General features: G+C 41.8%; 2 protein-coding genes across 3 annotated transcripts in view; one reads left to right on the top strand and one right to left on the bottom strand.

Annotated features, from left to right (window-relative positions):
• The window catches only part of TBPL1 (TATA-box binding protein like 1), a 34707-nt gene extending 31814 nt beyond the window's left edge, over positions 1-2893 (top strand). For both annotated transcript variants that reach the window (XM_058673205.1, XM_004587247.4), the window contains exons 5-7: positions 949-1052; positions 1145-1239; positions 2372-2893. In XM_058673205.1, coding sequence (XP_058529188.1) covers positions 949-1052; positions 1145-1239; positions 2372-2451 — 279 coding nt within the window. In that variant the 3' untranslated portion in view covers positions 2452-2893. The remainder of the gene's footprint in view (positions 1-948; positions 1053-1144; positions 1240-2371) is intronic.
• A 2944-nt stretch (positions 2894-5837) lies between these two features.
• The window catches only part of SLC2A12 (solute carrier family 2 member 12), a 64092-nt gene continuing 44721 nt past the window's right edge, over positions 5838-25208 (bottom strand). The window contains exons 3-5 of the mRNA XM_004587330.2: positions 23112-23234; positions 17900-18032; positions 5838-6544 (exon numbers count right to left, since the gene is read on the bottom strand). Coding sequence (XP_004587387.2) covers positions 6439-6544; positions 17900-18032; positions 23112-23234 — 362 coding nt within the window. The 3' untranslated portion in view covers positions 5838-6438. The remainder of the gene's footprint in view (positions 6545-17899; positions 18033-23111; positions 23235-25208) is intronic.

Below are 25208 nucleotides of genomic sequence, written 5' to 3'. Positions count from 1 at the left end.
GGCAGAGAATAGTTAGATCAACCAGAGCTGTCGTTTTGGAATAAGTTGGAAAAGACAATGAGGTGGAAACAAAGATCATTATAGAGATTATTAATGTTAAACATTATTAATGTTAAGACAATGTTATTTTTACCCTTGGAGCTACATTTCTTACCATGATATGACAGGTTTGAAAGAAATCCCAGTTAGTTAGAAATACTGCTTGTGTCTTTACTAGAAAGAACTCCCATTTACAAATTTATTTCTCCCAGTTTTCTTCCATGGTGTACATCAAACCCAGGAGCTAAGAACACTCCTGCATGGGCGCGTGGTGGGAACCACTGCTTCCCAGGGGCAGGAGTGAGGCAGCCACACTCTTATCCTCAGAAACAAAGTAAACATATTACTAGAACTCAGGGAAATGTCCTCTTGTTGCATATAAGAAAAAATACATGATGTTTGGAACTCAATACACATAGTCTGTATTTATTGACATTCTAAAGTGACTGTTTCAACTAGCTCTTTAGGACAGGAATGCAAAAAACATTTGGTCTGGCCCTGAATTCCGCAGGTGGAATTCCAGGGTCAGTTAATCTATATAGCAGGCTGATTTTTAAGTTCATAGTTTTGTATGGATTATGAGTGATGTTAAAGTACACAAATGACCCCTGGATGTATAGAGGTCCCTCCATCTACTTTAGAAGGTGGTTCCTGCTTTACATTAACCCTGCATTATTCTCGTTCTATTCCTGGTAGTTTTAATTAAATTTTCCATTTGAATTCTTAAGGAATTAAAAGTTCTGCAGGTCCCACATGTAGTGTTTTCATCATGCAAGTCCCTTAGATTATAAAACTAAAGAAGTTTTGGGCATTTTTTAAGAATCAAAACTTACTATATGATGAACAGGTTTCTTGTTTGGTTTTGTTTTTCCCCAAAACAACTCATTGGGTTTTACTTCTCTCCTAAAGGTAATATTTACAGATTTTAAGGTGGTTAATGTTTTGGCAGTGTGCAACATGCCGTTTGAAATCCGTTTGCCAGAATTCACAAAGAACAATAGACCTCATGCCAGGTATGTCTTTGAAGAATCAGAAATTAGCCAAGTTTGAAATCACTGAGCAGGCTGTAAGTATTTGTATTAATTATGTCCTTTTTAAAATGCAGTTATGAACCTGAACTTCATCCTGCTGTGTGCTATCGGATAAAGTCTCTAAGAGCTACATTACAGATTTTTTCAACAGGAAGTATCACAGTAACAGGTATTCTGTGGTGTTGGAAGCAGATTGTATTAACTGGTACAAAAGATGCCCCTGCCAAGTGTCTCCCTCGCTTCTTTCGAGCTGCGCCTCATCTCCTGGCTCTCCCGTTGGGACTCTCTCTTCTCTCTGTGTTCACTTTTTCACTTTGCAAATAAAACTTCTCTATCTGGGGTTAGGGGGAAACTGCCAAGATAGAAATAACATCTAATTCAGGAGAATCTAGTCTCCTGATTTTTAAACATTATAGATTGGTTTTACCTCTTTGGTATCATTTGTAAGCCTTTAGAGAGACGCTTTTATGTCTGTGTTCCCTCCTTCACGACTGTCTTCGAGAGGTTCCTTTATATTGTTCCATACAGTTGTATGTGGATCATTCATTTTCATTGTTGTATCATAGCTAATATGTGAAAATACTGTCCATGAGCAAGTAAGTAGATTGCCGTATTAGAGTTACTAAAAGTATTATAGTGAATATTCCAATAGTGTGGTTTTTAATTTGTAATATCTTAACGTTTAAAATATCCAAGAGGAATCGATTTTTGTGAACCTCACAGAGGTTACATTTAATCAAAATGTTCAGTCATTATTGGCATCTGTTATGTTACATGTATTTTTCACAACCTTAGGCACAATTGAGGCTGACATGACCAGAATAATAATAAGCATATAGATCCAAATAGTAGGAGATCTGTGGGTTTTAATTTTTAAGACCTTACAGCTTAAAACTATCTGCATTCTACTGAACTCTGCCATGTCCCTGTGAACCCCAGTGGTAGTTGAACCAAAACCTGGATGACCCTGACCCAAAGGACAGTGGTTCCCTACAGCCACGTTATTCCCCCACTTCATACACATCATGTAGTAGCTTGTTATTCTGCTTCATGATTGTTTGTTTGAAATTTTTGTATGTTCTGATGCTCCTAAGCAAACATCAGTTTGTGTTTCAGATTTAATTGTCAGAAAATAAATTATTCTCTTCATTCATATGACTATAGATGCTTGTGCAAGTGTAGACATTTTCAACAATTAACTTAACTCTAACTATTTGCTAATTTGCCATTCTGGGAAGTCAGTTTTTCCCAGTATTCCCTTTTGTATCTCTCCTCACCCCTTGCTCCGTTGTTTGTTGCAGGACCCAACGTAAAGGCTGTTGCTACTGCTGTGGAACAGATTTACCCATTTGTGTTTGAAAGCAGGAAAGAAATTTTATAATTCACCACTTGGTGAATCTAACTGAGCACCTTTTAAAACCTGCTGCACATTGGACTCAAAACAAAAGAGAAACTGGACCAACAGCAATTGAGGAAATAGACTCTTTGATTCATTCGTGGCTACAGTGTAAGCTCCAGTCCCTTTGGATGTTCTTTCAAAACTTGCTGTAATATAAAAAAGAAGTTTACAAGACATGACATTGCTGCTTTTACAAAAGGACATTCTATTTATTTTCGCAGTGATTTTCATGTCCTCATAAGCAGAGCTGTCACGGTGTGCACTACCTTACATTGTTTTATTGTTGTTATTTTTTCCAGTTGGAGCTAATGTGTTTTATTTGTGAATAGTCTTTTACATTTTTGTATGCTAAATATGGGCACCAAAGAACCTGTAAAAGTTATCTTTTTCAATTGAATGTGCACAAATAAAAGTTTGGAAAAGATCTCTTCATATCCATTCTATAAATTTTATTCCCCATTTTTTATCTTAACAAAAACTGTATCTTTTTTTTTTTTTTTAATCTATGCAAGCTTAGACTGGCTGAAGTGTGTCGGCTTCTTTTTGAAGTGTATTTGTGTACATATGTATATGCCTCGTGTGTATAGTGTCTCAATGCTCTGTTACCAAATATCAAGTAGATTTTTTTTCTTGCAGATTAGAAATAAAAGTATGTATATAAACTCTAGGAGGTGGGAGTAGAACTTTGTAGATAAGTCAGTGTTTATGTTGTTAATTTAAAATGGTAGAAAATGTTAAATAACTTCAAAGCTAAGAGATTGTAGTTTTAAAACCAGAAACCTCTTCACTAGATGTTACGAGAAAGAAGCTGTGACAGGATGTACTCCATTTGTACCTTGATTGTTCTGGAAAGATTCAATTGTAGTTGTATGGAATTGGTTGAGACTCTTGCCTGTTAACCTTGGGTTGGTGCTCCAAGGTATCTTAAGAGCCTTGTCACATGTTGCTAACATTGTGCTCTTTACGGGAAGTACCTACAAACTGCCTCTGTGCCACAGTAGTAATACGACTCACCTTGAACTTGAAAGCCATTTTGCCAGTTATGTCTGTCTCCTGGTTGTGTCTTAATGCCGCTGAAAATGGCCGTTCGATATATGGGATTGCCACTTTTAAGTTACAGTAAGACACATTTATTAAACACTGTCTCCCTGGCTTGCCCATGAATCTTGGAATGGTAATACAGGATCAAGCCACAGATGGGCTTCACTGCCCCATTTGGGCGTTTACTGTATAACCAGCGGGAATTTTACCTGGAAATAAAGCTCAACAGAGTCAGATTCACTTATCAGTAGGAACTTACCAAGGCCAGTGTCCCAACAGCAATCTTCTAAAACCTAAATTGCCAAAATATTTTTAAACCTTTATGAAAAAATTGCAACATTTTTAACCTCCATAAAGAGTACAGTTTATCATATAAAATCTTGGAAATTTAAGCACTGCACTGAGTAATAGATATTATTTCATGCTTATTTTTATCTTTCCTTCTGAATGCTTCTTCTCTGCACTGCTTGTCACTCCTCCAACAATAGGGGCAAAGGCCAACAGTTATGTTATTCTTATGCAAGATTTAATTGTGGTTTTCTAAGACCTTTTATTTTTACCTTTTATTTAAGATCCAGTTGGATAACTGAAATCTTATGCACAGAAAATAAAGTCAAATGAAAAAATCACAGGCAGGCTACTTAAAAATTTCACAATTTTCCAATTAATAAGTAACCTCCTGATTTGCATGTTCACAGAAAAATATGGAATGTGGCGGGGGGTGGCATTATTACAGAGCTAAGACGTGAGTCCAGATCATGTAATATTTTTGGTATTCAAGTAACTTGAAGCCTATGGGCGGATGAGCAGCTCATTGGAAGTGCTTTATCTGAAAAAGGAGGAAGGACAGGCTGGCCAGGACTGGGTTTGGGGGAACACTGGGTTTGGGGGAACACTGCCTGGCAAGTTGTTCAGTGATCCACAAGGCTGATACTCTCTGCTGGCTTCCCACAAGTACTGTCAGTTTTTTAAATATGAATAAAAACTGTGAATATGTATATAGAAATTTAAGTATGCCCCTCTTTTTATTTCTGAAAGCCAAATAGCTTGATTTGATGTTGGGGAGTGGGTGGGTGTTGTATAAAAACTATTTTGAAGACAAAATTGTTCAGTTATAAACTGGGGATAATGAAAGACAAAACTGGTTAAAGTAATTAGTAAGAAACCAACTAAATTTACATCCTGTTTGTTCATTTTCAATGAATGGCTAAACCAAGAAATAGCTCAAGTGCTGTCTGTAGTGTTTGAAGTTTAAAGTGAAAACATGGAACTGTTTTGCTAAACAATCTGTAATGCTTAGCAAAGAAGCGAAAGTTGATACTGATCACTGTCTTGATTTTGTGAAAGATCTCACTGTACACTGGTTTTGGACAAAACTTCCCAAGTGTCTTGAATTGAGCCTTTGCAGGACACATTCTGCTTTGTCTTTGCACACAGAGACTAATACAAGCTGCAACTTGCATATGGACTGTACTGTTACAGAATTCACATCACGGATCTCTTTGCAGGTTGCCCCTGTAAGTTGGTGAGTTTCAGGGCCAGGACTGACACGAGCAGTTTTGTAAGTCTCTTATCTTACTCTTAGGTTGTTTACTTTACTAGATTTACCGTCTTTCCAGTAGTCATGCACTCTTTATTCCAAACTGTGAAAATTTGTCAGTGGCCAGGAGGAAGCTTCCAACCTAAATAAAAGGATTTTGCCCAAGAATTCTTTCTTCAAGCTAATCAAATTTTTTCACAATTCCTTTGAAGTTAGTTTGTTATAAGTTTTTGGTGTGTCTTTCATACCTTATAATAAATTACTAATTTAGCAGATGACAACTTCAGTGGTTCAAGATTCTTTATTGTAGATTTTCTGTCTTGTCCAAATTGTTTTGGTAGAATGCCTCAATAAGTATTAAAATTCAACTGGAGTAGTACAGATGAGAATTCAAACTGGCCATCTAGTTTTAATCACAGAAAATAATGGAAATATGTCTGCGGTCATCTCAAAGCATTAATTATAGCCTGTGTGCCATAACCTGAGGTAGAGGTTATTCCTGAGGACTGTGAAGAATTTCAGGAAACTACAAATTACTGTAAGTTAATGTAAAAACTGAAGAGAATTTTTATTGACTTGATTTAATAACTTACACCTAGTTGACTTAGAGGATTGGACAGATGATTTAATGGTCTGATTCTGTATGTTTTATTAACAGCTATTTCTAAATAAATATGGTCCCAGGATTGTTAAATTGTCCTTTCTATTTTAAAAATGAAAATGTTTACTTTTTCTGCTTATTGCAAAATTCATTAAAGCAGATTAATTTGCATTCAGGTATAGTTCATGACAAAGTAAGCTGTATAATCTGTACTTGTTGAACTGTAGCTAGTTATTATCACTAAAATCCTTGCTAATATCCTGTCCTAATCTAGAACATATGTGCAATTATGTCTTCCGCATTGTACGGCCTGGTTCTTCACACAAGACCTAGGGCTAGTTGTGTCTTACAGTAGGCAAAAACTCAGCTTGTGCCCACATCTCATGTCTGAAGAGTAACACGGGCAATTGGTCTCCGTGCATATGTTGCTTAACAGCCAAGGTTGCTCATCGCTAGGACTCGGTCTCAGCAAGGCTGCTCTGTGAAGAAGGCATTGAAGAACTATTGAATCAGACAATACATATGTATATATTTTACCTGATTCTGTGCTCAGAGAAAGAGATCACTTAAGATCTTGTACCTCATCTACCTTGTGGGGAAGAGAGAGCTAAGAGATGTCTTTAGGAGACCCTAAAGCTAGCTCCATGCCCCGGAAGAGAAAATGTGGAAGTGGCAAATATGTTCTGGTGCAAAGACCTCTTGCATGTTCTTCAACGGTCGGCATTTCAAAGTGTGCAGGCCATTTGGGCTCTGGGAGAGTTGCTTTGCTGTCCCTGCCATGCAGCTTTTATACCCCCAAGAGCTGCTCTTGGGGTTTTCCTCTTTGAAGCTGGGTTGGCACTAATTCTTCTTGGTGATGACTCATAAAACAAATGTTGTTTTTCACGAAGTTCCTGAAAGAGAAAGAGGCACTAATGAAGATGTCATTCCGTGTTTACATTAGAATGAGAATGTGCAGGCTGCTATTTTCAGAATCACCTTGGGATTTGAATGTTCTAGCTGGGCAAAAAAATTTTACTGCAAAGTCTTGATGTGTCACGAAGTTCAGTGTACCACACACAGATCTTTGGTCAATGCCACGCAAAGGGCGAGACAGTTGAACTTCTCAGATCACAACTACGGTGGTCTCTGTAGAGAGAAATTCCAAACAGAACCCAACCCCAAGTCCTATGTTAACTTTTCCATTTTTCAAACTCCACTGAAAGGCCTTTATTGTATCGACATGATCCTTCCTTCACATCTGCAGCAATGAATTCTTTACTACAGGATACTGTAGTGTAATAATAAGCAGCATATTGCCACATAGTATTTTACCTTTTTTTTTTTTTAAGAATGCCATCTTTTCATCTGTTTGTTTTAGATTTACTTATTTTATTTGAAAGGCAGAGTTAGAGAGGAGTCACTCCCCCAGTGGCTGCAGCACAGAGCTGGGCTAATTCAAAGCCAGGAGCCCTGTATTTCTTTGGGTCTCCGAGCACTAGGGCCATCTTCCATTCCTGTGTCACGCACATGAGCTGGATCGGAAAAGGAGCAGCCTGGACTTGAACCAGTGCCCATGTGGGATGCCAGCATCAGAGGTGGAGCCTTAGTTTGCAACACTGACACTGACCCCATGAACTTTGTTCCCATTTCAACATTTGTCTCATTTACCCAAGTGGCCAATGTTGTATTTTTTTTTTTTTAAGATTTATTTTTATTGGAAAGTTAGATATACGGGGAGGAGGAGGAGAGACACAGTGGAAGATCTTCTGTCTGATGATTCACTCCCCAAGTGACTGCAGCAGCCGGAGCTAAGCTGATCCGAAGTCAGGAGCCAGGAGCTTCTTCCGGTCCCCAACGTGGGTGCAGGTTCCCAAGGCCACAGGCTCCCTGGCCACAGACAGAGAACTGGGTGGGAAGTGGAGCTGCAGGGATATGAGCTGGCGCCATATGGGATCCCAGCGAGTTCAAGGTGAGGACTCTAACCACTAGGCCACTGTGCCAGGCTTGTGTTTATTTTAAGATCTATTTATTTTTATTGGAAATTAGATTTACAGAGGAGAGATGAAGAGAAAGACCTTCCATCCACTGGTTCCCAAGGGGCCGCAACAGCTGGAACTGAACTGATCCAAAACCTGGAACCAGGTGCTTCCTCTGGTTCTGCCACATGGGTGCAGGGTCCCAGGGCTTTGGGCCATCCTCTCTTACTTTTCCAGGCCACAAGCAAGGAGCTGGATAGGAAGAGCAGCAGCCAAACACAAACTGGAGCCCAAAAGGGATTCCAGTGCATGCAAGGCAAAGATTTAGCCGCTGAGCCATCACGCTGAGCCCCAACAAGTTGACATAAATGATGTGTTTAGAAGTGCTAAAACAAAGAGTAAGCAGGAAAATGGAAAATAAGTGGTTTAGGGTGGTTATTGCAAAGATTGCTACCCCCCCCCCCCCGCAAAGGTGACATTTTATTGGAAACTGGAATGAAATTAGCGCTTGGTGGTGTGGTTGGTGCACTGGAAAATGAGGTGTAGTCATCCCAAGACATGACAATATAAATATGAAGGGAGCACCTTGAAAAGCAAGCCAGCCAACAGGGAAATTAGGTACTTCTACAGACCTGCATGAGATTTCTTCAGTTTTAAAAACAGACTGGTCAACATTATTGTGTTTACTGCAGCCACGTTTAGCTCTTCAGATGGAGGGAAACACTAAGAGGTGTTTTTTTTTGTATTATTTTTACTGTACTCAGAATTTCTGTTTGCCTGAATGCTGAACAGAGGGATGGTGAAATGGAGGAGAGAGCGTGCCAAAAGGTGACCCTGGAGATGGACAAGGGATCTAAACAGGGCGGTAGAGGAAGTGAGGACTGAGTGCTGGGGGTGTGCAGTCGACAGCTTCCCATCCTTCTGCAGCCTCTTCAGGTCTGTGTGCTGTCCACCAGTACACTGACAAGTACCTGATGCCTGTGGTCACTTATTTGTAGCTGGCTGCGTAGCCCCACCCCCAACCTCTAACACTAATTTGCTTTCAGTGATCCCTGCTCCGCTGGCCCTTCTCCAGCCTTCCTGTTGGCTCCTTTTGAATCTATCCTGATATTCCATCTCCTCTGATGGGTCTTTTTATGTTGGCATCATCTAGGACGTGGTCCTTGGCCTCCTTCCCTTCTCTATCTGCTCTCCAAGTGGATCTCATGATACCATGTGGGTTTCAGTAGGGTGACAGGAGAAGCACGGAGAGAGTAGAGCAATGAGCCAGGTGGATGTCTGGAGAAAGATGCTTCTAGATTGAGGAGACGCAAGAAACCCTGAATCTTCAGTGTATCTGCTGTGTTTGGGATGTGGCAAAAGGCCCATGTGGATGTAACAATAAAGGAAGGGAAGGTAGGAGGTGCATGGCTTAAGGTTGTCATGGTGCTTTTACTCCAGATAATTTGAGCAGAGGTCGTGTTTACAGGCACTACTCTGGCCACTGTGTAGAGACTGTGTTGGAGGAAGACAAGGGAGAAATTGGGAACAGGGAATCTGGTTGTTACAATGACACTGGATAAACTTCCATGGTGATTCAAATTAGGGTTGCATTGGAGGTAGCAGGTTCATTTTGAACAAAGAACCAACACAACTTCCAGACAGATCAAATGTGGGGTGTGAGAGAAAAAGGATCAGGAAAGACTCCAAGGTTAATAGCCAGAACAAGTAAATGGGTACTATTGACGCAAATTAAGAGGGGAAAAAACATGAGTAGAAGGATTTGGGAATATCACTGGTTCAATTTAGGGCATGCCAACATTGAAATTTCTGCCAGATACTGAAACATGTGGGCAGTTAAGTATAGAAAAGTCCCACATAGAGACGAGAGCTGAGCTAGAGATGGCAAGTTTCGAAGTCACTGGCACAAAAACCCTAACATTGGCCAAGGCTGGTGAGTGTGACAGAAAAGTGGTCAAAGGAAAAAACCCTGAGGCTGTAAGGTTGGAGAAAGCCAGGGGTGAGGCCACAAAGGCAGAGGATCAAGTACTGCTTTGGTTCAATCTCTGAGTCTAGTGAGATGTGAACTGACCACTGGGCTTATAGGTATAATGGTACTTGGGATGTTAAAAGCAGTTTCGGGAAAGAGGCAGCAGAGAACTCACTGCAACAGGTTTGTGGGATAACAGAGAAACTGGTAACTGAGTAAAAACAACTCTTCCCAAAGAACTTGGCACTCAACAAGCGGAGCAAGGCAAGAGCTGGAGTTGAAAAATGGCACCAGAAGAACTTTAAAAAGGAAAAGGGGGAAAAGTCACTACTGGATTTTGTGTAGAGTAGAGGTGAAAATGCAAAGAAGGTGGGGCCAGCACAGCGGCTCTACAGACTAATCCACATTGCAGTGCCGGCATGCAGTATGGGTGCCAGTTCATGTCCCGGCTGTTCCATTTCTCATCCAGCTTCCTGCTTATGGCCTGGGAAAGCAGAGGAGGGTGGTTCAATTCCTTGAGACAATGCCACCCATGAGGGAGACCTGGAAGAAGTTCAAAGGTTCCTGGCTACAAATTGGCTCAGTTTTGGTCATTGTGGCCACTTGAAGAGAGAGCCAGCATATAAAAGATATCTTTCTTTGTGTCTCTCCTTCCCTCTGGAAATCTGTCTTTCAAATAAAACATCTTTTAAGATACAAATAATGCAAGAATCAGAAGGGAGAATTGTTGAAGAATGTGCTGGAGAAGAGGGGGCATGAAGGCCTGGGAAGGGCTCAGGTGATTGCATTGCACCTGGGGGATGTTAGCGAACTTGGATGTGAATGTTGCTATGTGGGTTAATGATGTAGGTGCTGAAAGTCCCCTCTTGATTATGTCTGCTTTCTCAATGAAGTCAAGGCCATCCGTAGCGAGAGGAGGAGAGAAGATTGTATCTTCTCACACAGCTTTGAAGCGTTTTGTCTGTAAATAACCTCAGGCCCACAGTAGTAACCCAGCATTCATTTAGCCTAGTGTTTAAGATGCTGGTGTCATCTGACTCCAACTTCCTGTTAAGCAGATCTGGGAAGCAGCAGGTGATGGCCCAAGTGATTGGGTACCAGTTACCCACATTAAGGCTTAGATGTAGTTCTGGACTCCCTGCCTCAGCCTTACCTGCTAGATTGTGGGCATTTGGGCAGTAAGCAAGGATGGAAGACTCCCTGTCTCTCTCTCTCAAATAAATATTGAAAAGACACAAGAATGACCCCTCAGTTAATATCCAACCAGCAAGCTGAGCAGCATGCTGATGGCATCTACATTGGTGCATAATAAATGCTCAACAAATATTTAGAAGAAAGAAATTTGAACAAAGGAAGGAATGGCCACATCAAATTAACTACTGAAAGTGGGGAATAATTAAGGTTCAGAACTAAAATGTTTACATGATATTACTTCTTTGTTTTTTCTGTGTCCACTTCAGCTGGGGGAAAGAGCAAATAAAAATGCAGCTGAAATAGCAAATACACTGAGCATCCCATTTTGAGTGCGTGACGGGCAGGGCAGAAGTGCAAATTAAAATATTTTCAAATTATGCTATTGCCGAAATCTGTTCTGCCCTCTCAGCAGAATCACTGCTTATTTTATAAGAAGCCTAACATCCTAGAAAGAAAATTTGTTTTTTCAGCTTTGTAGAAACAGGGATAAAAGAATTCAACTCCAACTATGTGAAAGGAAAAAAGTAAGTAATGTACAGCACTAAATTTGAAGTTAATTATATATTAAAAAACAGTTTCCTTTCTTAGGCCTTGGGAAAAAACTCATTGGAATTTATGCATCAGTACTGTTTCCTTGGTAGCACAAGTTGATTCATTGTTTTATTTATCACTAAACTCCTAGACTCCTTAACTTAGTAGTGTCCTTCCTTAATCTTCAAGTTCATTTCCTCTGCTATGTACCAGTAATTTACATGGACTTTCCATTGCCCCATATTTCTGTACTTGATTTGATAACTTATCAATATTATTATTATTTTTTGTCTATGTCACTTCTCTCCCGGAAGCCTAACACACAATGCTCTGTGTGCAGTTTGGTCAATATACAAACTACGTCTGCTTACCTTTGCATTTTAAAAGTCCTTGCCAACCTGCTGCTTGTAGCCAGGAACAGCCACTGGCTCTCTAGTGTTGCATCAGTAGAAGTTAACTGAGATTCTGAAACGGAGTTTTCATCCTTTCTGCCCTCTGTACCAGACTTCCCCATAATATATGCCTAGTAGGTACTGCTGCTGCTACAAAGTAAGGTTTATATACAGCGCTGTTTTTCCTGCTCATTTTTCATCATTCTCTGCACCAATGGCATTATCTGTAAAATTTTTGTTCTTCACCATAAATTGTGCAGGACTCCTATAGTCTGTTTGGAGGTATTCCTGTGGCTTTTGGTCTTGTCCTAATTTGTAGTTTGTAACTTTCTTGGAGAGTGTCTGGATTTAAGTTGGAGTCATTACATGACTCAGAAGTAACAAAAATGTGATTTTTTTCAAAAACATTTCAACGATCACAATTTAGCAATTGCGGCAAATTCTTTTCCTACTCAAATTCTAACTAGTAAGTTTTGTTGAATTTTAGATTCCCAAGTCATGTTCTTAAGGAATGGCTTATTCTGGAATCCTGCTATGTGGGAAGATTGGCTATCTTTAAGTCTGCCTTCAGATTTTTAGTTGGTTTGCGATTTATGCATTCTTACAATCCCCATAAAAAAAGTGAATTTGAAAGCTGTAAAATCTTAACTCATGCAAAACATTCTGCTTGCAAGTTAAACTTTTAAAGACGGCAACAGTGAGTGATAGTAAAGTAGGCCCTTTCTTCAGTTCATTAAACAAATATAGTAATTCGTTCAGGCAGTGATGTAACACAACACTACTTCCCCCCAGTGCTGTGCACATAATTTTGAGCAAAGGTTAGTTTTAAAGTACTCAGTTCCAAATCATGACTACTTCACATTTCTAATCCAGCTTCCTCCTCCTAACGCACCCGAGAAGGCAACAAACGATCCTAAATACTCGGGTTTAGTGCCACACGCATGAGAGACCTGGATGGAGTTGGTAACTCCTGGCCCTTCTGCCTGGCCTATGTTTGGCTATCACGAACACTTGAAGAGTGAACCAGGAGGTAGATCTGTCTTTCCCTCTCTCTGTGTCACTCTGCCTTTCAAATAAATATTTAAAATATAATATTTAAAAGTGCATATACACAAGATGGATTTAGCATGAAGCTTGTGGAAGTCACACTGCCAGGTCTCACCTACGCAACTCCTCCAACATCCATGTGGCATGCCCAATTCTGCTTGTAGAGTTTCTATTTTTTCTAAAACAGGACCCTCCGAAGCTTAGGCTCCATAAGATACGAACATGCCCTTGCATCCACCTCACAGACCCACGAGTTGAACACCAAATCTCCGTCTCCTAAATAGAATCACCTTCTAAGTTCCAAGCCCCAATAAACACTTGCCTTATTTTCTCCTTCCACTTGCACATCCGTCGGCATCTCAAACAGGATCTGCACAAACCAAGCCCTTCTGCATCCCCAGTACTCTGAGACGCTCTGCTCTTTTGCTTCCTAACTCCGGTGGATGATACTATTGTACACGGCATTGGTTTCTAAGCTTCAAAGACGGCCTGTACCCCTTGTTATCGCAGCTGAATTTTCCAGTGAAGTTCCAAGTGTTCTGAATTCTATCCCAGTACCACATTCAGCTTCCCAGCCTCCTGTCGGATTCCTCTAATGGCTTCCTCATGAGTTTCTTGTGCAGCGCCTCTATTTTCTTTCTCTGGTTTTGCCAGAGCATTTCTTCTGAACTTTGGTCATTTTGTAGCCCTGCGCTGTTACTTGAAATACACTCCCTGACTTCAGTGCAAGATCTGAATCCCCTATCAAGCCAGATAGGACCCTTAATGACAGTCTTTTGCCCCTAGGCTTTTCTCAGTCCTCAGACAAGAATCTGTAGTGTCATACCACACCATGGAGTGTCCTGGCCATTATAGGTTCCTCTCCTCTGACACTACCCCCCTCCTCCCTGCATACCTTACTTCCCCAGACAACTTCTAAGGCACAAACAGTCTCTGATATTATCTCCTTCAGGAGCTGTTGCAGAATGAACTCTTCCAAAACAGGCAAGCTGTCCAACAATGTATTGTACTGGTTTGACTTGTTCTACTTCCTCAAATGAAGGAAACCAGGTTTTTTTGTTTGTTTGTCACCTGTGTTTTCAGGTCTTCCCTACTCCAGTATCTAGCACATAATAGATGTCAACAAAGCGTTGAGTAAATAAACCCACAGTAGTGGGGAAGGGATGATCTAGCATGACCTCAAGTCACACATGCCTCCATTTCCTCATGTTTAGTTCTTAGATTAAATCACATCCGGTGGCCTATGGATCAGAACCTGTGCAATTTATCCTGTTGGTGGTTACGCAGGACATGAGGTTTTTCACCCTCAGATCCAATCCCTGGACATGCTAGTTCAGCATCAGTTCCACATCAGCCTTTTCCGCAGGTTATCAAATCAGTCGGCAGATACTTTGAGCCATCTGCTAGGAATTAGTATGAAGCTAGGTACTGTAGATGTCACGCAAGAAACATAGTGGCAGAGAGCCCTTTTGGAAACATCATCACTTAGTTAAGGAAGTGAAAGCATGTGGGTGTTAGCTAAGGCATTATAGAAGACAATGAGATTGGTGACTATTTAAAATTCAAGAGAGAGGTTGCTTTCTAGGATGAGACTTTGGGATTCAAGGACTTGACATGACTCTTAAGGCATATGATGTAGGCCCAAGTTTCCAAAGGCAGCTGAGAAGCTGAAGGCACCTCAAAAAGTTCTTGCAAACTTAGTTTTTTTTGTGTGGCAAAAATTGAAATCCATCCATATGAGAGAACCTCAAAAAGTTCTTGACTAATGCATACTAGAAAGCTCAGGGCCTGGCCCAGTGGCTCAAGAGGCTAATCCCCCACCTTGCAGAACCAGCATTTCAAATGGGTTTTGGTTTGAATTCTGGCTGTTTCACTTCCCATCCTGCTACCTGCTTATGGTCTAGGAAAGCACAGGAGGATGGCTCTCCCTACACCCATGTGGGAGACCTGGAAGAAGTTCCTGGCTCCTGGCTCAGCTCCAGCTGTTGCAGCCACTTGGGGGTTGGACAGAAAATCTCCCTTTCTCTCCTTCTCTTTGTAAGTCTGCCTTTCCAATAAAGATAAAAAATTTTTAAAAGAAAAAAACAAACACGAATTTCAAAATGTTTTGCTTCTAAATAAATTTATCTTTTAGTTCCATAAATTTTATTATTTTTTTTAAGATGTATTCTATTTATTTGAAAGGTTGAGTGACAGAGAGGGAATGAGAGACACAAACTGAGACAGAGCTTTCATCCACTGGTTCACTTCCCAAGGGTGCAGTGGCTGGGGCTGGGGCTGGGCCAAGCTAAAACCAGGAACCTGGAATCTCATCAGATTTTCTCAGGTGGGTGTTAGGGACCCAAGGACTTGAACCAACTTCTGTTGATTTCCAAGGTGTGTAACCTGGGGGCTGGATCCAAATTGGAGCACTGGCTTCACAGGCAAAAGCTCAATTCATTGTGCCACAATGTCAGCTCCTCCGTGGACTTTTTGACTCATACTCTCATAGAAATAAGGAGATAAAAATCAGTGAAGTAGGAGGAGAAGCAAATACTATTATTTTGTAGAGACTGAAAGAATTTCCAGAAAGAATAGGTTGTTTAAGGGCTGTTGAAACTTTCTGCCCCTATTCCCCAAAGAGACAAAGTTTATTTCTATGACCCTTGGCTCTGAACTGGCTGTGGACCTGGGGCTGGCAAGAGAAAGCAGTGGCAGTGATCTTGTGTGAATTCTAGAACGTATCGTTCAGAAGGCCTTGCAGTTTCTGCTTGCATGGCCCTGGAACAGTACCACACATCTGATGTGTGAGCATTGTTCTCCAGCCTTCCAAAGTGGGACAAGCTACATGGATGAGATTGGAAACCCCACTACCCACTGGACATGCTACCATTATGTGGTCAGGTCCTTTGTCACCATAGGCCTTCCAGTCCGGTTGCCCAACTAGCCCACATAGCCAGGTCCAGGTGAAAGGAGCAGAGGTACCAACAACCTAGAATACGAGTTGTGGAAATGGTAAAGGGTTGGTGTTTCAAGCCTGTCCACTAGGGCTGGTTTATTAGGCGGCAATAGATAATTGCTAGGATGCAGGTGCAGGGAGGAATGGGAAATGAAGGCAGCCCAAGAGAATCTGAAGCCACCATGTGTTGCTTGGTTGGTTCCAGAATGTTGGGATCTTAGGAATGTTTTCAGCCTCCCGAAGGATGCATTGAATTATCCAGGTCTAAAGCCATTTGTCATCCAAATCAACTGGTTGTAAGTAAGAGCCTGACTCTTGTCCAGAAAAGCTCAGCCAAGAAATCCAACTACCTGATTTCCACTTACGTAAGGACAGGTAATAATTCACAGGTCAGGCCAAGGGCACATCCAGCCTTTCTGACAATTCTTTCTCTCCTTGTAAATGAGTTATTTTCATGTTCTTCTTTTACAAGCAAGGGATTTTCTGAATCAAAATTTAACCATACAACTTGATATTTAACTTATGGTTTAATTTAAGGGAACTCTTTTCTGCTTAATAAAGTAAAACATATAAAAACTTTCCACCATTTGAATGTACAAAGGGCACAGAGTGAAGCTTTTCCACACTCCTACTTTCTACATCCCTATTATACCAGAATCAAAAGCTTGAACTACGTAAATATACACATACATGTGTATGTACCATCAATTCACTTATCAAGTTTATTCTTTCTTCAGATAAAAGCTGTAGAATCAGTGTGTCCACCATTTTTATAACCATTTATTTTTAGTGTTTTCAAACTGTTTATACTTTTAGATTACTTATTTGAAGAGCAGAATGAGAGCAAGAGTGCATGCACTCACGAGAGAGAGAGAGAGAGAGAGAGAGAGAATCCTCAATCCATTGACTCATTTCCCAAATGCCCACAACTGGGACTGGAGCAAGCCAAAACCAAGAACTCCATCCAGATCTCTCACATAGGTGGCAGGAATCCAAGTACTTGAACCACCATCCACTACCTGCCCACATGCATTTACATAAACTTGGATAGGAGGCAGGTAGCCAAGTCTTGAATGAGGCACTTCAATATGGGATGCAGAATATTACAAATGGTGAGTTAACCCACTGTACCACAATGTCCTCCTCCTCCTCAAAAATATTTTTAAAAGAAATTTGAAAACTGTAAAAACCTACATTCCAGGGCCAGTGCTGTGGCTTACCAGTTAAACTGCCCCCTGTAAAGCCGGCATCTCATATGAACAAAGATTTGAGTCCTGATTGCTCCACTTCCCATCTAGCTCCCTGCTAACATGCCTGAGAAAGCAGCACGAGATGGCCCAAGTGCTTGTGCCCCTCAGTCACATGGGAGACTCCAAAGAAATTCCTGGCTTCAATCTGAGCCGGCTCTGGCCATTATAGCCATTTAGGGAGTGAACCAGTGGATAGAAGACCTCTCTCTGTCTCCCTGCCTTTCAAAATAAGCAAAATAAATCTTGAAAAATTAGCAAAAAAAAAATACATTCCTTTTATTATAGTAAAACCCAAGAATAAGCATCATACACTTTGCAAGGGCAATGATTTCATCCCAGGAAGTTTGGTAAGTCTGTCTCCATTCCTAGTTCTTTCTCCTCTTCCCCCAGGCCATCATTTGTAGCAAGTGTCACTGTGAGTTAACAGTGTACTGTGCCTAACAGGACCTGCTTCTGAATCAAATTGCTTCAATAGTCTTTCCATGTGAGGTTCACTTAATCACTTTTCTAAATTCCTGTTCATATATGAAATTTTAAAATCTTTCTTAAAATTGAATTAAATCAAACATATCTAAAATAATAGTGACATTTTGTCCTGGAGGTTTTTCCCTTTATTGTGGCTTTATCAGGTATTCAGAGCTCATAGACCCATAAGTCTGATAGAGACGGAAGGGCTGAAGTGCATGGTGTATGAGGGATGCCAGAACCTATAGGAAACCCCAGAGAGGGCAAACTTCCTAGAGAGAAGAAAGAGGTTCCAGGCCTGTTGCTGAAACAGCTTCAGAAGGCTCACTAATTGGAAACATGGTTCCTTCACTCCCTTACTGGAAACTGCAATTAAGTATTGGTACATGCTGTTACAGTAACAGGCACCCTAACACAATTTCAGGTCTTGGTGCTCAAGTGTTGAGAAAAACTGCCATTTTGGCCAACAATTATTGTTCAGAGATCGGTGCACATAATACTTACGCTTTTGCTAGCTCCACGGATATTTGTTCCAAAGAGCGTCCCTTCGTCTGAGGGATAAACATGACAACAAAAGCCAGGGATGCCAGACTCATGATTGTATATATAAAGCACACCCACGGCAGGCCAATGAGATCTAGAAAGGATGAAATAAAATGATTAGAAATGCGGTTTGTGTTTCTTTGATCCCGTTTGTGAACAGCTGCTTCTAAGAACATTGATAAATATGTTTTCAAACACACCAGGAAAATAGGTAGCACAAGTTAAAAAAAAAAAATGTAGCCAGCTCTTCAGGCAAGTGTTTATCGTAGCAGTTAAGGCACCACGTGGGAAGCCTGTACTCCATCTCAGAGTGCCTGGGTTCGAGTCCTGGCTCTGCTCCCATTTTAACTTCCTGCTCATGCAGACCGTGAGAAGTGGCAAAGTGATGGTTCAAGGAATTTGTTTCTAGTCTCCCACTAGGCAATCCTGGATTAAGTTCCCGCCTCCTGCTTTTGGTCCCTGGTTCGGCACTCTTGCAGGGCATTTAGGAAGTGAACCAGCATATGGGAACTGTATATCCGTCTCTCAAATAAGTAAAAATAAATAATCAAATATTTCTAAAAAATTGGCCAGTGCCAAAAGCTTTTTTTTTTTTTTTTTTACAAACAACCCCAAGTTTATCTGGTGAGAGGAACAGCAGTCTTAAAAAAGAAGATTTACTTATTTTTATTGGAAGAGGAACGGCAGTCTTACAATTGACCATGTAAGCTTGATTTCAGAGTGGACATTCTGACACATGTTAAGCTGCACAAGGCATGCTCACTTCCCCTAAGGATGTCTGGCTGTTCTGCACCTCCAATCTAACCTCCTGATGATGCATCTTGGAGGCAGCAGATGACAGCCCAAGAACATGGGCTGCTGGCTTCAGCCTGGCCTTGATCTGGCTTTAGTGGCCATTTGGCGAGTAAAGCAATGGACATGATCACTCTATCTCTCCCTCACTCTGTCATTCTGTCTTTCAAGTAAATATGTACATCTTTAAAAATAAATAAGCCCAATGCCTTTCTGTTGATGGGTGTGTCTTACTTTTAACAAAATGATGATGTGTCTTTATTAATATTAAGAAGCCTGTGCCTATGGAAAAAGGGAATCTCAAACTATTGGAAAGCACAGCGAAGAAAGTAGAGGATCTCTTTGCAGCCTCCTCAGTCCCCCCTCTTGGGAACTGTTACAGTCATACTTTCCTTTCTATTCAGAGACAGAACTTTTCATGACAGTTTTCTGCAGCTGGACTTTTCCTGAAATGACCTCACCCTGCTTTGCTCTCATCTGAAGAAATCATCTCATGCTGGTGCTATTTCACTATTTTTTTTCATAGCTGAGAGTATGTTTGCAATGTTCCTTATGGGGTCCAGCGAAAAACAGTGTTAATGGACCTGGGGAGAGGCACCACTTTGCTAAGATTCATCAGCAAGAAGCAGGGTCTCCTGGGTCTAGTTTTACCTCTTATTGCTTCTATCCTGAGATACTGACACAGTCCTGTGGTAGTCACTGGTCAAGGTCAAGGAACATCAACTGGTGAGAAGTGGCACTGTGCCCTTGAGTCTGCCGTATGCATTGTCCTGGCTCCTGGTTTCCTGCCAGGATGTCCAGCACGACAAGGAGTACTGAGAAAGAAACTGGCTTTTTTTGAATACAGGCTCAAGCTAACTGTGGATGAAATTTGCAAACAGCCTTTACCAGCACAGGTCCTGTCACAGTTGGAGCAGCAGGAGACCTGCCTGAGTGGCTGGGAACTGAGGCAGCTTTTGCTGGGCTGTGTGGAAGGACAGGATCAGGAGGTGGGAACCCCTTGGGGGAGAGCTGTACCAAGGTGAGACACTGGGAAGGGCCACAGCCTGCAGTGCTTTATAAAGGCAATGTCCATGTGGTGCCCATCTCCCTGTGTCTTGCTCTCCGTCCGGCTGATTGCTTAGTAAAGTGCTTGTGGAATTGGCTCCTAATCCCACTTTGGAACATTAGAATAGAGGAAATGAAGGAATCCAAAAGGCTGTTTCAGTAACCCTGTCCTGCTGGTTGAGCGCTTTCAGGAACAGAGAGCCAGGAACCTGGGCTCTGTGTCTCCGAGCTTCTCCATGTCAACAGAGGGAGCTTGCTCTGTTCCAGAGCAAACCCACGCCTGCCTTTCAGAGGCCCTGCTTGCTTCTTCCTTTGGCAACACACACATTGAATCAACTCCCCCACCCCTTAGTAACAAATAGTTGAATACACCTCTGCCGTTTCTCTGAGAAGTCTCTGATCCAAGTCACCTTTGATGGATACATCATCATTGTCAAACTACCTGCTCAGAAAACATTCCTCCAAGCTGACTGTGGCATTGTGGCGGTGCTGTGGCCACTGCTTCTATCAGGAGCCATCTGCTTTGATGGATATAGCTGCAGTCCCATCAAAATGTTGGTAACCAAGAGCTGTTGCCAAGTAGAACCCTGCATCTTTGAGGCCTCTCTATCTTTTGCTTAGAAAATTGATTTTTGGAAGTGAGTAGTGGATGTCAAGCATTCCAATGAAATGGCTTTAGATCATCCGAGGCTTTATTTTATTGACTCTCTTTTGCTGACATTTGTCTGAGAGCTCCTGCAAGCAGCTTCTCATTCTTCCTTAACTCAGACAGTATGTTACCGTGACATCCCAAAGGTTCATGCCGCCTTGATTCATTGTCGCCTTCTTTCTTTTGTATTTCTCTTAGAAGAGTGTGTGTGTGTGTGTGTGTGTGTTAAGTGAAAGGTGCACACTTAAACTAATAATCACTTTGTTTCTTTTAATCTTGTGCTATTTCTAAAAATCTAGAGCATAAATATTTTTTAAATCTACCTGTAAATTCTAACCATGCTTAATTAACAACTCCAAAAGAAAATTTCCAAATATGGCCATATTAAGTGTACCTGTAATACATACATATGTGTATTTGTATGTACATATATAAAAAGACAGTTTTGAGTAAATGTTTTTGAAAATTTAACTATATTTGTGTATGAATAGAGAGATACAGAAATGGAGAAATTGGGTCATTTCTTTCATAGAATTTTTCAGTCTATGGGGCTGGCATACTGGCTCAGCTGGCTAATCCACCTTCAAGCACCAGTATCCCATATGGGTTCCAGTGAGTGTCTCAGCCGCTCCACTTCCCATACAGCTCCCTGCCTGTGGTCTGGAAAAGCAGCAGAGGATGGCCCAAGGCCTTGGGATCCTGCGCCCACATGGGAGACCCGGAAGAAGCTCCTGGCTCCAGACTCATATCAACACAACTGTGACTATTGTGACCATACAGGGAGTGTCTTTTCTCTAAAAATCTGCCTTTTCACCAAACCAAACCAAAACCAAAACAACAACAAAAAATCTTTTAAAAAAAGAATTTCTCAGTCTGGATTTTATTTTTTAATTTATTTTTGTTTATTTGAAAGGCATAATTACAGACAGACAAAGAGAAAGAGCTTTCATTTTCTGTTTTATTCCAAAATGGCTATAACAGCTGGAGCTGGGCTGATTCAAACCTAGGAACAAGGAATTTTTTTTTTTCCAAATCTCTCAAATGATTGTAAGGGCCCAAGAACTTGGGCCATCTTTTCCTGCTTCTGCAGGCCTATTAGCAGGGAAATGGAAATGGAACAGCTGGGATTCAAATGTGTCAGCACCACGGGAGGTAGCTTAACCCTCTATAACATCAACTCCGGTCTGGATTTTATTGATTGTAGCCATATCACACACCCCAAATATGAAAACTTCATACAAATGGAATTGAGGGTCCGCTTTGTAGCACAGTGGCTCTAGTCACCACCAACATTTGCTATCAGATCAGTCGTAAAGTCCTAGCTGCGCCAGTTCTAATTCGGCTCCCTGTTCTTGCATCTGAGAAAGCAGCAGAAAATGGCTAAAGTACTTGGGTGCCTACCATCCACGAGGGAGTCCCAAATAAGAAGACATTCCAAGCTCCTAAACCCAGTCTGAGCCAATCCTGACCTGTGCTGCCATCTGGGTGATGAGCCAATGGGAAAAAGATCTCTCACTCTCTCTCACTCTCGCTGTGTGACATTTCCAAAACAAGAGAAAAGGGAAAACAGAATTAAAGGATAAGTTTATTGAAAAACTTTTTGAACTCCATGAACATTTTTTAATTCACATTGCCATGAACTTTTTCATGACAAATTATATAAAACTTTCAAAAATTATCTTTTAAATTCCATTTTTCCATGCACACTTTGTAGCACCTTTTGTATATACATGGACAAAATAAAACCCAATGCATTACAAGATTATATTAAGAAAAAGAAAACCCAACTCATTGGTCATTTTGGAAGCTGATGGGGGACTACCACATGAAATTTCATGCACTTATCTTGATTTTCTTCTGTGGTCCACAGAGCAGGGTATCAATAACTATTGGGGAAAAATTATCTTTAGAGAAATGTAGTAGAAGAAATGATCCAAAAACAAAAACAAAAAGAAATCACAAAACAAAAATGGATCTGGGAATGACCACGCAAGGGGCCAACTGGGCAACGTGGAGACAATTTGGGCCTTGCGATGCTTGCTGTGGAGGCAGGAGGCATATTCACTGGTGAAAGAGATGACACTCACGCAGTAATGCCTAACCCAACTTACAGCAAACATGAAGGACAAAGGGAAGTGAGGCTTGAACATAATCAACACCATCCAGCTTGTGGAAAATTCTATGAAACAAGTGACCCAGTTTCTGCAGTAAAAATGCAGGGGCAGGACATGAGACCTACAAATTATGAGACACAGCCATCAACTGTAAATTACGTTTATGAATCGTATTTCAAAGTATAATGCATGATGACAAGAGCAGTGGAGGACTGAAGGCACAATGGATATTAGATTCTGAAGGGTGATGATTACTATTTCCCAGCATGAGCGTGATACTATGGTCATGTTTCCCAGAGTGTTGTACTTTGTAAAGGACACGGCTGAGATCTTACTAACCAAATGACATTACATATGGGACACAACCTGAAAAAGCTTGATAGGCAGGGGAGCCCAGGTGAGGTCATGAATAAATGAATATTGAGAACCACTTGAATTGGGTGATGGATGCAACAGGTTCCCTGACTTTCTCTTAAGTCCTGAGTGTGTGAAATCACTCAGTGCAGCCGAGGTGCATGTGTGTCCTGACACTTGTTCTGATTGGATTTTGGGGAAAACAGAGGGATCTTACCAGTTACTGTCAAAAATGTCAGAGAGATGAGGAGATTGATGCCCCAGTTCATGCTGGAAGTTAATGCCATGGCTCTTCCTCTAATGCCACCAGGGAAGATCTCACTGAGCACCAGCCAGGGCACTAGAAGCAAGGGGTGGAAGGGAACACAATGAGCAAATACCCAGGGAAACTGAGGCCAGCCTGTTCTCCCTCCCCCTGATCTCTCTCTGGGTCTGCAGTGGGGACCAGGAGCATTTCCTAACTTCAGTGGGACAGGAGAGCTAGGGGATGTGCTCTGTCCTTGACTCTGGCCAAGGGAGAAATGAACTAGGAAGAGCCCCGGGAGAGCTTGACAGTGGTCCCCCTGAGGAGGAGGGGGAGATGCGTGGAGTGTTGGTGTCTGACACAGGCCTACAGACAGGGGACAGGGGCTGCTCAGAAGCCCTGCCTGGCAGCAACACACAGCCAGCTTTGAACATCTGCCAACCTCATCTGGCACCAGAGGCCTGTAGTCCACCTGTGCCTGCCTTGAGATCAAGCCCTGTTCTGTAACCTCCTTTCTGCTAGACCTTGGAGAAGTCTGGCACCAAAGCCACTGAGTGGGCAGGACACAGAGCTAGAAGGGCAAAAGGAGTTGACACCTTGATTTCCTCTCACCTGGACTTCCTGGCATGGGGCATGCTGTGGAGAGAGAAGTTCTGAATTCAGTGAAGCGCCTAGGTTAGTTTATTTGGCCAGACAAGATTCATGCAATTATTATGTCAAATTTGATCAAAAGACTTGATCTGAGTGACAGGGAACGTTATAGAGCCTGTTTGATATCATTAGCAAGGACAGGGAAGAGGAATTAAGTTGTCTTTTGCTCACGGCCCATTCAAGCCAGTTTGCCTAATCAAATAGCCACACGCGCTTTCTGCAGGCTGACTTCACAAACATTATCTCATCTGACCTCACCAAGTCCTACAGAGTAGATACTGTTACTGCCCCTCTTTATAGAAGAGGGAAGTGAGCTATAGAAGGATTTATAATTTGCCAAGGGCACAGGGCTTGTAAGTGACAGAGGTGAAACTGAACTGACAATCTCTGGAAGTCATACTTTTTAATCACTGTACTCTCCTGGTGGCAGCTCAATAAATACTTGTTAATTAATAGATAAACATACACACTGCTCCATGAACTAAGTCCTTCCTGCTTCAGATTCGCAGGAGTTCATATTGGGGTGTATGAGGGGACTACAGAAAGTTCGTAGGAACTATGTATTGTTTTTTTTTAAGATTTATTTATTTTATTACAGTCAGATATACAGAGAGAAGGAGAGACAGAGAGCAAGATCTTCCATCCGATGATTCACTCCCCAAGTGAGCCTCAACAGCTGGTGCTATGCCGATCCGAAGCCAGGAACCTGGAACCCTCTCCAGGTCTCCCACGCGGGTGCAGGGTCCCAAAGCATTGGGCCGTCCTCGACTGCTTTCCCAGGCCACAAGCAGGGAGCTGGATGGGAAGTGGAGCTGCCGGGATTAGAACCGGTGCCCATATGGGATCCTGGGGCATTCAAGGTGAGGACTTTAGCCACTAGGCCACGCTGCCGGGCCCGGAACTATGTACTGTTGAAACACTGATTAGGGATTTGAAAATTTGTCATACCAAAATAAACTTCCCCTTCACTTCTATTTTCTGTGAATTTCTCAAAGTGCTCTCTTCTTTATTTTTAAAAATCAATTTATTTATTAAAGATCTATTTATTTGTTTGAAAATCGGTGTCAAAAAGAAAGGGAGAAGTCAAGAAAAAGAGAGATGCTATATCAACTGGTTCACTCCCCAAAAGACCACCATGGCTGGGGCTCACTAGGCGGAAGCCAGGAGATAGGAGCTCCATCTGAGTCTTCCACATGGATGACAGGAGCCCGACTGCTCGAGCTTTGCACTTCTGCTTTCTAGGGTGCATTGGCAGGGAGTTGCATCAGAAGCAGGACAGCCAGGACTTGAAGCAGCACTCCATTATGGGATGCCACTGTCACAGGTGGCAGCTTAACCCGATGCACCACCACACCAGCTCCCTTAAGTGCTCTTGTACCTGTATCATATTATCATATGCATACATATGTGCACATAGTA

The sequence above is a fragment of the Ochotona princeps genome, chromosome 1 (genome assembly GCF_030435755.1).
Source record: "Ochotona princeps isolate mOchPri1 chromosome 1, mOchPri1.hap1, whole genome shotgun sequence".
Taxonomy (NCBI): domain Eukaryota; kingdom Metazoa; phylum Chordata; class Mammalia; order Lagomorpha; family Ochotonidae; genus Ochotona; species Ochotona princeps.
The sequence above is the reverse complement of the archived record's forward strand: the minus strand, read 5'-3'. Positions and strand labels throughout refer to the sequence as shown.